The 15,700-nt window shown below is 43.3% G+C and overlaps 1 protein-coding gene across 8 annotated transcripts in view; it reads right to left on the bottom strand.

Annotated features, from left to right (window-relative positions):
* TCAF1 (TRPM8 channel associated factor 1) overlaps window positions 1–15,700 on the bottom strand; it is a 52,322-nt gene that overhangs the window by 23,807 nt on the left and 12,815 nt on the right. For 4 of the 8 annotated variants that reach the window (XM_033191744.1, XM_033191750.1, XM_033191749.1 and 1 more), the window contains exon 2: window positions 1,478–2,111. In XM_033191744.1, the coding sequence (XP_033047635.1) occupies window positions 1,478–2,097 (620 nt within the window). In that variant the 5' untranslated portion in view covers window positions 2,098–2,111. Of the gene's footprint in view, window positions 1–1,477; window positions 2,112–7,362; window positions 7,539–8,180; window positions 8,375–10,938; window positions 11,097–15,700 lie in introns of those variants that run through there. The other 4 variants (XM_033191746.1, XM_033191745.1, XM_033191747.1 and 1 more) reach the window with 4 other exon arrangements.

Genomic DNA, 15,700 nt, shown 5'->3' with positions numbered 1-15,700 from the left:
TTATTGGAGCATTTGGGCATTCAGAGTATGACCATTTGCACGGAGTTCTTTTCTATGCATCTCTGATGACTGTGAACATGCGGAGATCACTGTAGACTGAAAAATGGAGTAATAGCTACAAGGGACAGTAGGAGCTTCTATGCCAACACTTTCCTTTAGACAGAAAAAGAGAATTGAAAGGACATGTTAAGGTCACACTGTGCAATTACTGGTTGTAGATTAGATCCAGGTTTCCAGGTTTTTTGAACAATGACAGCATAGCCCTCTTCCTACAACAGTTACTTGGTTTTCAACTTTTGTTTCCAAGTCTTGTAATTGGAGATGTTCCTGCACCCCTATTTCTCAGATCTTTGCAAATCAGGTTCTTGAAATAGGAAATAATGCCTGGGATATAATATATTCAATAAACTCTGGCTAAATAAAGGGATGAATGAACAGAGTTTGAACTCCTTTGCAGAAGCCCAATATTTGGGCTAAAATGATACGAGTCATCTTTTTGTCCAAAACCAGAGTAGACTAACTATTCTGGTTGATCTTCCTAAAACTTCCCTAAAAGTCCCATGCCAAGGAGAAGTCATAGCTCATTTCCCACACCTTCATGGTACCTTGGTGTGTCTTCCTCACCCAATCCTACCTTGCTCCATTCCCACCAGTCAGAAATATCAGTGTTGTTTGTTCTGAGGATGCTGAGAATGTTAATATAGAATATGGAGAGTGACTTAACGTACTTTTTCTTCTCCTGGGACTAATCCAGCTTCTAATCCCTCTCATTCATTCATGCAGTCATGCATGTAAGAGATGTTCACTGAGCACCTACTGACCTGCTATCTGTTAGGCACTATATGTGGTGCTGGAGTGCAGTGAGAGCAAAGCAGACAGGGCAGTACACTCCAATAACTTCCCGTGCAGCCTGTCCCGTACCCATCACCTGACTCCTTCATTACTGATCATCAATCTTTTGCCCCTCCTAGATTTAGCACATATAACTTGGACCATCTTTTCTGATATCTTAACTTCTGAAGGCTTCTACTTCCTATCGCATCCTAACCTCACCTGGATGGACATTTCAAAACCTTTCCCACACCTCTCTAGGCTTTGGTTCATGGGGTCCTTCATGCCTGTTTTCCTTTTCTTCACATTCCTGTTGAAAGCAACCTCTCCTGTAAACCATCTGGATTAACTACGCCAACTGTTGGGGTCAACAGCACAGTTTTGATTATGCAAGACACTGGGACCATAGCCGTCAGTAAGTTCCAACTATCAAAGAGCTAAATGGTCTGGTCTGGGAAGACAGGGGCAGTGAGGACCTTGCCCCTCCTATGTCTCAGGGCATTTAAAAAATCTAGTTGATATGTAGTGATTCCATAACTGAGTGCCTGGGAGCACTCTTACATTAGCTTTGGAGCAACCTGAAGCTAAGAACTGGGTCTGCTTTTTAACCCTGGAGCCAACTCCCAAGTGGGGGTAAGGTACTCACCTAACCAACACTGGGATCTTGGGCATCTTCTTGGAGACTTTAAAGAAACTTGTGTCCCCTTTGTTGTCAGTAAAGTAAATGCCAGCCACACTGGTCACCAGGTTCCCGGGGAATGTGAAGAGAACCCTTTCATCATCACCCTGGTTGGCCCAGTCCCAGGCTTGTCCTCCTATGAGCAAGCCGCCACCACGTTTCATGAACTTGACCAGCTTTTCCGTCATGGTTTCATTGTAGGCATCAATACAATAAACCCCCAGGGAGTCTTTCACTTCTGGCTCAACCTTTGCATCCATTCCAGAGCCCTCGAGGATTTTGGCCAAAGGTGCCAGGGATGGGTGTACACCAATGGGAGCCCCAGGGGAAGAGCAAAGCCACCCCACTGCGTTCAGGAGAAAGGGCGTGAGCTGGGCTTCCACCAAGTAGTCCTCATGGGACATGACCACCAGGCGGCCGCGCCCATAGGAGGAGGCAGCAATGAGGACCTGGCCCATATCATTCACCATCACAGGAAATGAAGCCTCTCCAATAAGAAGCAGTTCACATGGAACGGCATCTTCTGGTACATCCCAGCTTGTCACACCATTCATAAGGGCCTCAAAGGCAGCAGAAGGAGTCGCCATGGCTCTGTTGGTTTCTGCAGAGAAGAAAGCAAAGGCTCAGCTTGGCGAACAATGGATTAACAAAGAAACAAATAGAGCAGTTCACTCTTCCAGTAGCTGGGGGATTCTTCCCACTATGCAGATGAGGTTGATTGAAATGATTCAAGCACTCGGTGTTAGTGACTGAAGTCCAGGAGACCCCACTGGGCCCTCTCCTCTTAAACTCTGTGGACAAACTCAGAGAGCTTGATACTTTTCCATCACAGACGGAAACAAACAGAAGGAAGGAATGAGCATGGAACTGTGTCCCCCAAAGAGACATTTGAAGTCCTAACCCATAGGACTTATTTGGAAAGAGGTTTTCATAGATGTAATGAAGCTAAGATGAGGTCATAGGTGATTCAAATGGGTCATAGTCTAATGACTGATATCCTCGTAAGAGGACATTTGGAAACACATGGGAGAATGCTATCAGAAAATGGGGGCAGAGATCAGAGTGATGAGTCTACAAGCCAAGGAAGACCAAGAATTGCTGGCAAACACCAGGAGCTAAGAGAGGCATGGAACAAATTCTGCCTCAGAATCTCCACACTGCTGACACCTGGATTTCAAACTTCTAAACCTTCAGAACTGTGAAATGATGTCTTCCTGTTATTTTAAGCTACCCCATTTGTGGTCATTTGCTACAGCAGCTGCTGGGAATTCATAGAGTGGAGCGGCATGTTGTGCTCCCAGCCCATTCCATCCCTCTTGGCTCCCACACTAATCAGATTACTCAGAACTTCTATGTGAAATGCCTGGGCTTTCAGAGAAGGTTCTTTGGTCAGTGTTACAGGCTAGGTAAGAGGAAAGTGGAAGTCCTCTGTGGTTTAAATGCAAGTCTCCTACCACCAGGAGCAGAAGGTAACAAGATATGAAATTACTGCAGAATCCTAATTGCACCTGGGATGCAGCTGACAACAGTGTGGAGGTGAACTCACAAATATCCTCTGCTTCTTCACAGTGAGATCCCCACTAACAATGCTCTATGGTCTGACCTCTGCCACAAGTACTGTACTGAAACACTTCCTCCATGGACAGATGTGTTTTCATGGTCAGGTCATGCAGGGTGTCTCATCTTCAGTGACCACTCAGCAGCACAGAACATCACTGCTCTCCCAGTCCATGAGGCTGAACCACCTCTGCCAGTATGGCCCGAGGTAACCTCTTTGTATCCAACCTCTAGAACCACTTACTTTCTGTCCTTTTCTGACCTCCTCTTGGAATATGCAGATAGTCCTTACATTTTAATCTTTGGCCCTTACCACTTGTCTATTTCCCTTGTCAGATAACATGCTCACTCTCAACATAATATGCAACACGATTATAAACTTGGGCTCTGGACTTATGGCAGTCTGAGTTTGAATTTCAGCTCTGCTGCTTCACAATTGTGAGACTTAGACAACACATCTCAGATTTAGTTTCCTTGTTAATTAAATAGGAATTATAATATCTGCCATACAAGCTTGTCCTGAGGATTAAAGGAAATAACATAGGTTAAATGCCTTTTCATAAGTATGCAATTATTTATATATGCATACTCATATATGCTTATAATTATTTGGTTAAGAATAAACCATTTAATTTAAGTATGTGAGTAATAGAGAATTCTTGCAAAGTGGAAAAAGAATTTAACCTAACATAGGTTTTATAAGCACTGCATTGAGCATGTATTGAATCTGATTTAATAGTTTTCATATTTTGTTACCAATATTAATACTAACACTAATGCTAACTACTATTACATTCATTTCTCATGTATCTCTATGTGCCTTCCACAAGCCAGGATAAAAGAGCTCCAGTCTTGAGGTAACAAGTTCAAGACCCCACTGGCCATTTATAGACAGTCTCTAAACTAAAAAAGTCTTAAATTTATTAATTTCCCTCTAAGGGAGCTCTTTTAAGGCAAATTACATAAGCTCAATGTTTCTAGTAGTTAAACAGAAGCACTAATAACCTACCTATCTCAGGGAACTATTAAGAAGATACTGACACGAACATTTGGTAAGTAAGAAGCTTGTCTCTTCCCTGCTCCTCCTGGTGCCCATAAATAATCAGGACAGCAAAGCACACAGTGTCACCATATGTCCCTTCTCCCTGCTGCTCCCATATCCAGCTGGTCACAAGTCTTATCAATGTCCTTGTTCATGGTTTCCAATCACACTGCCATTAACCTAGTTTAGGTCCTTAGTAATTCATGCCTGGACTCAACCGACCCAATTTCAAAGTTACCAGGACCTGTTCCTACCCTTTACTTTTCTAAGACCACTCTAACCATGTTATTTACTCTCAATGCTCCATCTTGGTCTCCAGGGACAATCTACTGCCTTCCAGTGTGGACTGCCTGCAGAGCTGGCCATTCCCTGGCTTTTCCTGCCTTTTCTCCTGCTGCCTGTTTCCCTGCAGCATCCAGTCTGCCAGATGCCCCTGGACATGTCCTGCTTTCATTTTAGATTATCTTCCCATTCTCTTTCCATTCCGTTCCCTCTCCCAAATCTTTCTATCTATGGAAATACTATCCTTCCAAGAGCAGATATGGCACAGAAAAGAAGATTTAAACGGCCACTTCTGTGGAAAAGATGCTCAATCTCACTAGTAGTCAAGTAATGGAAAATATATTGTGTGTTGCTCATAATATTGTCAAAAAAAGACAATACTCCTTTCTAGGAGAAAGTGGAGGAGGAGAAGGGGAAGAACATGAAGATGAAGAAGACAAAGGTGGCTAATAAGGTTTAATATTTGAAAGGCTAATACTGTTCTATACTGAAAGACCATCACAATCTGCAGGAATGATAGAGAATATCTGCACTCTTTTTCAGAAACAATTTTATGGTGCCTACTTGGCTCCAAAGGTGTGCCTATATTTAGACCCAACAACCCTTCTTCTAATAACCCTTCTTACAGAAATAAGGGCAGTATCAAAGCTATATGTACAGGGATGCTTACTGCTACACCAAATTACAAATGGAGATAAATGAAAACCTAGAAGTACAGATAGATAGACTAATGACAAAGAATGTTTCCTAGAACCATTTTTGATGCTTGTGGGTGCAGCATCTCTAACCCAAACCCACACCTATCCAACTTCCACATAGCCCCCAGATACCCCATTGTACCCAGCATAAGACCCTGTAGCACTGCCCCCAGTCATCTACCCATACACACCCCCCAAAGAGTTGCCCATTAGAACCCTTCTCCCTCAGCCTCTGCTGCCTCTAGTGCTGGCACAAGTACAACCCAAACAGAGGCCTCACATATCTATCTCATTAGTTGTTTTCTGAGCTAGTTCAAGGATGAGGTGAATATATTTTACATCCACCTAGAAGAATGTCCTAGATACATTTTAAGTGAAAATTTCAAGTCACTATGATATGCAGAACATGAAGTCATTTTTGTATGGGCAAAGATAATAATAGTAGTAGTAGTAATTAGTAGCAGTAGTGGTAATTATTATTAGTAGTAGTAACAACACAATGCTTACCAGGTTCCTGGCATTATTACATGTGATTTCTGTAACTTATTTAATGCTGACAATAAACCTATGAGGTATTTACTATCACTATCCCCATTTTATGGATGGGCAAAACAAAAACTCCAAAATCATAATGCCCAGAGAATTAGTTATTTGCTCAAAATCACACAGGTGGTAAGTGGTGGTGGATCTAGGATTCAAATCCAGGAAACCCAGGGCTGGAGTCCATACTCTCAAGCACCAGGAATACAAAAGTACCTGTTACATACCAGGCTTTATAGGCATTGAAAATCTATGGAGGCCACATTTCAACATAATCACATTGATTACATTAGGAAGGAAAGAGATGAACCGTTCTCTCTGCCTTTAGACAAATCTGCATCCTTTTGAATTGTATTGCTACTACAATGAGAAACAACACCGAGTTCATACAAATTCAGTCAAAGCATGTAAACACACATTAAAAGATTAGATACAGTTTTTACATGATGAGGTGGACTGGTCAACTGATCCCGGCTCACCGGACCTAAAAGGTCTTCTTTCATCTCTGATGGGGTTGTGCATCTGCCCACCTATGAATTTCATTTCCTCCTCTGCGGGGGTTCCTTGAACTCTGCAGCCAGTTGTGTCCCCACTTCAACCAGCTATCAGTGACTCCATCACTTGATTTTTGAACCAAATGCCCCCTCTTCATGCCCGAATCCATGTTTGTCCTCCAATCTTGGTGAGCTCAAATGAATAAAACCTGGAGGAAATGTCCTTTTATTTCTTTCCCTAACCCCTCCCATGGTTCCTGCTTTCTTTCTCCTGCGCCCACCTCTGGCCCCTTTTAGCTTGCTGGAACCAAAGCCACCTCCAAAGCAGAAGGTATTGAAGGCACAACCTGTAACTCAGGGAGAGAGCAGAGCTTCCACTCCTACCACAAAGCAGCGCCATGGCTCGTAAACCTGGTTTCCCTTTGAGAAATGCGTGGAAGGACAGGTGGATGGAGGGCCATGCTGGATGCTGCACCACCCATATCCCGTATGGTAGTGTGATTTCAAATCCTGAAACTAGAGTAAGTGTGTGAGGCCAGAGTATACATTGTATTCTTTGGATGAGTAGATATTCCATGTCTGGATGATTAAATGACAGATGAGGGTATAAGGGTAAACCCAGGATCATTTTTTCAGCAAATGGCTAACCTGACCTTGAAAATTGGTTTATATTACAGACATTCAATTCTATAGGTCTTCTCTCCTTCAAGCTGTTTTTTTTTTTTCTCATGAACCTTCTGTTTCTTTTTCTTTCTACATCCAATATCTTTTCCAATATATTGGGCTAGTTCAACTCCTTCTTTTGAATTCTGTCCCAGACATTCCCAGCTCACTCTTATTTATTTTTCACTTAAGATTGTTTAATTCATACATCTGTAAGAGTATGTAATACATGTGGAGGGATATAGATGGTAAAATAACAATAAAACAATCTGAAAAATTAAACTCCCATATACCTACCACTCAGCTTAAAAAATAGACTTTTACCACCATCTTTGAAGCCCCTTCTCTGATCCTCCCCATTCAGCCCCTCCACTATCCCCATAGGAGTAAGAAGGGCTGGAGTCTTTGCTTCTTCTAGTCCTCTATTTCTGCCTTACCAAACTGCCTACTTAATTCTCAAGTTCCCCGGAGGCTCTGTCTTTCACTTTATTCGCTCACTTCCCTCCCAGGTCACTCAAGAGGATGACATAATTGAGGAGCATAAGCCCAGGAGTGAGAAGACCAGGGTATTATTTCCTTTTTAAATGTGGGTGCTGCCTCCCCCCAGCTGTGGATCTGCGTGCCTCAGGGAGTGTTCTATCAAATGCACCGTGTGTGAGAAGGGACGTCTAAACTCCCAGGGGCTGTCAGCACTCAGCTTGGAGTCTGGAGGGGGCTCCACTCTCTCTTTTCCTCCCAGGCCCAAAGCCAGTCTGCAAAGAGCACAAACGGTGACGTCTGAGGAGGGAGGGGGCTGGGGAGTGGGGGCAGCCGGCAGGGAGGAGGGGAGCTCCTCCGTGCGCGTAAACACACACACATACACACACACACACACACACACACACGAACGCTCACTCCAGTCTCCAGGGGCCAGTGCCAGTGGGCGACAGATCTCAGTCCCGAAGACAGTGTTCACAAAGATCAAAGGGCAGTAGGACAGTAGGCCACAAGTGATGCTCTGTCCCAGCTACCCGCGACCCTGCTCAAGCCCCAGGCATTCTCATCCGACAAAACAGCGGATAAGACGGATTAGACGCAGTTCTCTAGGTCAGGCCCTTAGGTAACTCAACCACACAAAGCAAGCACACACAAACATCAGATGTCAGAACCTGGAGGGGAGGAGCAATGCGGCAGGGGGATGCAGGGCCCGAGTGCAAAGGAAAATCACCAGCAGAAACACGGACACAAAGGGGATTCTCTGTCCCCGACTTCAGCACACCCAGACCCACAGCGCGCCGATCGCGCCCCGCACTCCCGCCCCGGCCTCCCGCACCACCCTCCCCAAGCACCCAGGCCGAGTCCACCATCGCTGGCCCCTTCTCCAGCCTGCGAGGCTTTTGGAGAGGGCCACTCACCAGGTTACCCTGAGATTTCCACGGGGGCAGGTGGGAGCGGGCAGAGCCTGGCGTAAAGAGGGTCGCACAGGGAGGAGGCTTCCCTATACCAGTGACTGGGCGACCGAGCCGGGATTTGGGAGCGGGGAGGAGACCGGAGCAGGAGGAGAGGAGGGGTTTCCACGGGAGTCCCCTCCTCCCCACTTCCTCCCAGGCTGGAGTGGGAGCTCGAGAGGGCGGCGCTTGGCGGGGGACAGCGCTTCTTTGTGTCGCCGGCCCTGGTGGCTTGGCATTGCTGCGGCTTAGGGACGCCTGGCGACCCCATCCTGGCAGTGTGGATGGCCGTTTCATTAAAGATATAAACTTCTCTGACTCTACATTAGTAAGGGAAAGGCTGCGCAAATTGTGGGACAAACATTCTGCTTAGTATTATTCAGTTCTTACGAAGAGCCTGACTCTCCATTTAGTCGGTGAATACACAGTGATACATTGCCAAAGGGAAAATACAAATTGTAGAAATTGTTGAATATGCTTTTGTTTTTATAAGAAAAACAAACCCCGTATATATTTGTATTATGGTGGGGAGAAGGCAAGGCTATTTCTACCCGTTAGTATTGTTTAACTTGAGAAATAGGAGAGGTGTAACTTTTTATATAACTCTGCACTGTTTGCAGTTACGTGTTACTTCTGTAAATTAAAAATAATATACAGTTCAAACAATAGTTAACTAAAATGTATTCTTCGGTGTACAGTTCAAATCGCATTTCCTTTTTCCTTTTTTTCTTTTTCTTTGGAGACGGAGTCTCGCTCTGTCGCCCAGGCTGGAGTGCAATGGCGCGATCTCCGCTCTCTGCAACCTCCGCCTTCCGAGTTCAAGAGATTCTCCTGCCTCAGCCTCCCAAATAGCTGGGATTATCGGCGCCCGCCATCATGCCTGGCTAATTTTTGTATTTTTGTAGAGACGGGATTTCACCAAGTTGGCCAGGCTGGTCTCAAATTACTGACCTCCAATGATCCGCCCGCTTCGGCCTCCCAAAATGTTGGGATTACAGGCCTGAGCCACCGCGCCCACTCTCCATTTCTTTCCTTTCTGATATCAGCTGAGAGCTGCCCCTCTCTCTTGTGTGTGTGGCCACTTCACCTTTCACAGGTGCTGGCTCCAGTATGGGAGATGCAGGGTGGTGACAGAGACCCAGACTAGGTGGACTGGATTCAAATCCCAGAGCTACACTTTACCAAGGTGTGACTTCGGGCAAATTACCTAATTCCTCTGTGCCTCAGTGTTATTTATTACCTATACAACGGGGATAAAAAAATTAATACCTATACTAAGCCTTATTATAAGGCTTCAATTACGTGAGTTTATGCTTGTAAAGTTCATGAATCAATGTTTGGTATACGGGCCGGGCGCGGTGGCTCATGCCTGTAATCCCAACACTTTGGGAGGTCGAGGCGGGTGGATCACGAGGTCAGGAGATCGAGACCATCCTGGCTAACACGGTGAAACCCCGTCTCTACTAAAAATACAAAAAATTAGTCGGGCGTGGCGGCGGACGCCTGTAGTCCCAGCTACTCTGGAGGCTGAGGCAGGAGAATGGCATGAACCCGGGAGGCAGAGCTTGCAGTCAGCTGAGATCGTGCCACTGCACTCCAGCCTGGGCGACAAGCGAGGCTCCGTCTCAAACAAAAAAAAAAAACATATATATATACACACACACACACACACACACACATATACATATATATATTTGGTATACGGTAAGACTGGATGAGTGCCTGATAAATATTCAAATCATCCTAAGATTCAATATTTCATATTTCAGGAAAATGCATACCTTTTATTCCTGACTAGGGTTTGAGTCCCAACCTAAGCTATACTCCCTTTCCCCATCTTCCTTCAACTCCCCTTCTCCAAATTGGATCATTAGGAACAAGTCAGCGGCAGGTTTTATGTAAAAGAAATGGCAGGGAGAGAAATCAAGAGAACCTGAATTCAGGATCCTGCCAAGTCACCGGCCACCTGAGAGACAGTGAACACATCTTTTATCTTCTTCAGTGTTCAGATTTTTCAGCTAAATGAGATGGGCTGGTGACTGGCACTCACTAAGTCCCTTCCGGGTCTGCAATGTCAGGACTAACAGCACCGCAGGTTAAAACCCTGTAATACTGAATCTCGTGCAAAAATTTTAAATTCAGAACAAAAACGCATATATTGGTTACCTAAAAATAAACATTAATTATAAAGGACGAAATATACAAGGGAACGGATGCAAGCTAACTTACCTCGGAGGATGGGGGTATGAGATTTGGTGGGGGGGAAGAGGTTTTTAATTGTTTTATTTCTTAGAAAGAAAGGGGGGTGGAGGAAGAGAGGGAGCACTGAAGCAAAGGTGATAAAATGTCAGCATATAGTAAATCTGTCGTATTATCTTCTGTGCGTAGCTTTGAAATATATTTCACAATAAAACATGTTTATAAGGGGCAGACTTGCTGGTTAGGTTCCTGGAGAAGAAATGCAGTACGAAAGAAATGAGACGGGTAGAAAGAAGCTGAAACAGAAACAGCAATGGAGAAGCGTAGGGAACCCCCTTTGAAAGACATCTATCTCCCTGGACCCCAAACCCAACGAGTTTCAGGCCCAAAACGCGACCACTTTGGCAGACCCAGTGCCTCCTTCTCCCACCCGCACCTCAGCGGACTGCATCGGGAGCCGCCCCTGAATTGGTCCGTGTGCCCGGGCCTGCTCTAGTCCCAGAAACCAGCTTTGGATGAGACTCACCCTTTCGTCCAGCAATTTCCACACCGGGCTACTTCGGAGTAGGGGAGTCTTCCACAGAGGTGGGGGAAAGCGCCGGGGCAGACGCCTTGGGGATTTGCAAATTGATAGTGAAGTGGCTGGGAAGAGGCGTGTGGGGGGAGGTGGGCTGCAGTGCAGACGGGTGTGGGGGTGGGAGCGTCCTCGGGAGCTGATTGGCTGCCGGGGGTGGGGGCGGAGCTTGGCCGCCGCCCCCGGACCGCTCAGGCCCCGCTTTGTGTCAGTTTCTACCCTAAGATGCGGCCCCAGATCCGGGATGGAGGCCCAGGCGCCCCCCCGAGAGTGTGGCAGGACGATTTGTTTCAAAGTAAATCATTGAGACTATTAACAAGGGAGCGATAGATAAATAATGATGATTTCTATATAAAATAATATGCAACTATTTCCAAGGATGGTTTAAATCTACTTATATAAATCTACTTATATATTGCCTCTATCTATATGTTTATATACTGTTTTTAAAATAAACATTTAACATAGTAAAAAACGTTCTATTTTGTGTAAAAAAACTTAAAAACTGTTCATATGTACTTATATAAACACAGAAATTGTATGGAAGATAAACCACTTGAACCAGTTACTTCAGACAGGAAAGTGCATTACTTGTTATTTTTTTCTTGATACACCTCATTAGCGTTTCAACAGTCACACGTATTATTTTGTAATAAAAATAAATTTAATCAACTAAAAAACGACATAAAATATCCTCGCACGAGCGGCTGGCAGCGGCTTCTCTACAAATATGATTTCTCTCTGTGGAAAGGTTTCTTGAACTTTGTTCCTAATTCTAATTCATGTTATTTGAGTGGAACAGGAGACCTTACCATGGAGCCAGGAACTGGCTTTATGCCTGACCAGGTCCTGCACTTGCATCTGCTTATCTAGCGTGGAGAGCTCAACTGTAAAACCTGGAGTCTCTTTATGGCTGGTCCCCAGGGACCCAGGGAGATTTGCATGGCCCCTGTCCTGTCTCCAGATTCCTCACCCCTCACTGCCCTGGCCCCTGTTTGCTGGGTACCTAAGGAAGGGTTGTGCTGGGACCAAACTGTTCTCAGGAAGAGACCATCACAAAGCCTTCTCCCCTACTACAAAAGTGTAGTGTCCAGAGTGGACCTTCCAGGGGAAGATGGCTTCAGTGGTGAAGAGGACGGGGTACGACATCCCGTATAAATTAACGGTTTCATTTCAACTGCACCAACTAGAGGAAGCATAGGTTAAGAACTGTATTTTATTCTTTCTATTCCCCTACTTCACCTAGATCACAAACAGGTGCTCTGTAATGTCCACTGGATGGATGGATGAAATGGAGTAAGAAAGAAAATCCTTAGAATCATTCCTCAACAAAACAAACAGCAGCCTAACGCACAAAATGGATCAAATTACAAACTTCCTGTGCTGTAAGTTTTCTCCTTCCTTCATGCTCTTTTCTTTTAATGCTTCCTCAAATTTTACTTTTTTTTTTTTTTTTTTTTGAGACAGGGTCTTGTGCTGGAGTGCAACCGAGCGAGGCTCACAGCAACCTCCATCTCTTGGGTCAATTGATCCGCCCACCTCAGCCTCCCCAGTAATTGGGACTACAGATGCCTGTGCCATCAGGACCAGGGACTTTTTTTTTTTTTTTTTTTTGTAGAGATGGGGTCTCACTTTGTTGCCCAGGCTGGTCTTGAAGTCCTGGGCTCAAGTGACCTCCTGCTTCGCCTCCCAAAGTACTGGGATTACAGGTATAAGCCACCCTGTCTGGCTGCTTCCTCAAATTTTGAGCTGGTTCCATCTCCTCTTTCTCAGTCTCAGACACTACATCACAAGCTCAATTTTAAATCCTGGATCCTTTCTTATTTCTACTTCCTCTTGAGTTTGTTTTCCTTTCTAATGTTCTGCTTGGAGTAGCTCTGAGTAATGAAGACTACCATGAAATCCTGAAAGTATTCAAATAACTTTTGAGATACTAAGTTTGGTAAATATTCCACAACATGTGAATAAATGAACAACTAAAAATCCATATTAAAAATATTATGCAATCCTTTAAAATGAGCTCAATTCATACCTTGAGAAATTAATGTACATTTTCAGCAATAAAAGTATGACCCTACTTTTTGCAGGGAAAAAAACTGTAATTGCGTGTTTATGTTTACCTAAGCACAGAAAACATAATGACAAATTTTGCTGATTCAGGAAGTGGGGGAGGATTGAGCAGTAATTTTTTTCTTTAGACACTTTGTATTTTGAAAATGTTATAAATATCATTTTGAAATGCAAAATAAGACTATTCAGTAATACCACTCTAAGGTGTGCACCCAATATACACATTTTTACTGAAGGACAATGGAATCCTCAAAGCATCACCATCCAATATAGTCTAAAACTGGAAAACTACTCAAATCCTACCCTCCCTGCTTTCTCAGCTCTAATCCACCCTGCTCTCTATCAGCTGGGTACCATCAACAGTACAATGTTTAAATAAATTGTGGCATATTCACAATGAAATATGGTACAGCAATGAGAATGAATGATTTGCATTTTTCACAATATAGCTGAATCTCACCAACATATTGTAGTGAACTAAGCCAGAAACAAGAGAGTACATACTATATTGTTATAGTTACATAAATATAAAAACAGGTGAAACTAGTATTTGATACTAAGACTCAGAATAATATTTACTCTTGGGCCAGGTAGTGACTAGACAGGAACACAAAGGAGACTTCTGGGTCACTGGTAATGTTCTCTTAATCAATTTAGGTGCTGGTCCAAGGTCGTGTTCAGTTTGTAAAAATGTATCAAGCTGTACATTTATGATATACTGATATATAACCACATATGCAAATATCTAACTTTAATAAGGTGTTAAAAATAATGTTTTAGTTCTAGAAATGTAGATAAATGTCCCAAAACATACTACTGATGCAAACAACATATATACACAAAATATTATAAATTCATCACTGAGATGATATTAAAGAGTACACAAAGCCAGAAACAAACTAAAAGCAGGAAACATTGAAGGAAGCAAGCATGAAAGCTGGCTCTCACCACAATGCTTCCACAAAACCCTGGAGAATGTATGGGGAGTGACTCTACGAGGTTTCCAGCCTAGGACATTAGGACCAAGCTCACATGACGAGTTGATGGGTGCAGCACACCAACATGGCACAAGTATACATATGTAACAAACCTGCATGTTATGCACATGTACCCTAGAACTTAAAGTATAATAAAAAAAAAAAAGAAAAAAGAAAAAAAAAAAAGAATTTAATTTAAAGTGACATCCCGGCACAAAGCTCAGACACCAAAGGGGTATTCCAACAGGGTAAAGGTAAATAGTAAGTAAATTCGTATCACACAAGAAATCAATGCAATTTGCTTGTCTTGACTCTGCTGAAGGGGAAAAAGATCAACGAGAATGAAAAACCACAAACCAGTTTTCCATGTAGGTTTGCAATATTAATTCATGCTACGTCTGTGGATTGAAAAACCCTAAGCAAATAATTTGAGGTGGTCCCAATTTGCTAATGTATTCAATTGGAAGATGCACACGCATATCTTTTCTAGAGAAATTTAACTTTAATGTGTCTAGAAATAATTTCTAGGTCAAAAATTCACACGAAAGGAGAAGCTCACATAATTTTTAAAATCACATAACACTCAGGAAATAAAGCACAATGAAAGAGAGCCATGGCCGGGCGCGGTGGCTCAAGCCTGTAATCCCAGCACTTTGGGAGGCCGAGACGGGCGGATCACGAGGTCAGGAGATCGAGACCATCCTGGCTAACACGGTGAAACCCCGTCTCTACTAAAAAAAATACAAAAAATTAGCCGGGCGAGATGGCGGGCGCCTGTAGTCCCAGCTACTCGGGAGGCTGAGGCGAGAGAATGGCGTAAACCCGGGAGGCGGAGCTTGCAGTGAGCTGAGATCCAGCCACTGCACTCCAGCCTGGGCGACAGAGCGAGACTCCCTCTCAAAAAAAAAAAAAAAGAAAGAGAGCCATTACAAACAAGAGAATCAGAAACAGGCAAAATTCAGATATCAGAATTACTAGTCACAGAATATAGAATAGCCATGTTTTGTACATTTGAAAAATAAAATAGAAACTAGAAACTTGAACAGAAAATAATTGTATTTATAAAAAGAATCAAATAAAACTAGAAATAAAAAATAATTGAAATAAAATAGTTCAAAAAATTTATTGAAGAGACTAAATAGAAGATTAAACAAAGTTGAAGAAAGAATTACTGAGCTGGATCTGGAGTAGAGGAAATTATCCATAATTTAGTCTAAAATCGAAAAAATGATGGAAAATACGAAAAAGGATAGATGATATAGAGCGCATAGTGAGAAGACCTAAGACACATCTGATCTGAGGTTCAAAGAGATGTAACAGAAAGATTGTGCGAGTTATTATTGAAATAAAAGACTGAATTTTCCAGAGATCTTGAAAGATACCAATCCTCAGATCCAGGGAGTCTAACAAATCCTAAAATGAGAAAAAGAAATACTCATCTAAATATCTGTAGTGAATCAAAGAAGAGAAGACACCAAAGACATCTCAATTGGTTCAGCTTACACAATTCTGACTGAAAAATGAAAGTTGAGCAAATTCTCCACTTGATGGGATGCATCAAGATCAGCTGCAGAAAAGAGAAGAACTTTCAATGGAGATTTTAAACAAGTAAGATCAAGATTCTGAAGCATATCCTCAAAGAACTATAACAGGAGAGGAAACACGGC

The sequence above is a fragment of the Trachypithecus francoisi genome, unplaced genomic scaffold (assembly GCF_009764315.1).
Source record: "Trachypithecus francoisi isolate TF-2019V2 unplaced genomic scaffold, Tfra_2.0 Lachesis_group4, whole genome shotgun sequence".
Classification (NCBI taxonomy): Eukaryota; Metazoa; Chordata; class Mammalia; order Primates; family Cercopithecidae; genus Trachypithecus; species Trachypithecus francoisi.
Note: the sequence above shows the minus strand (reverse complement) of the source record. Positions and strands in the feature narration are given on the sequence as shown.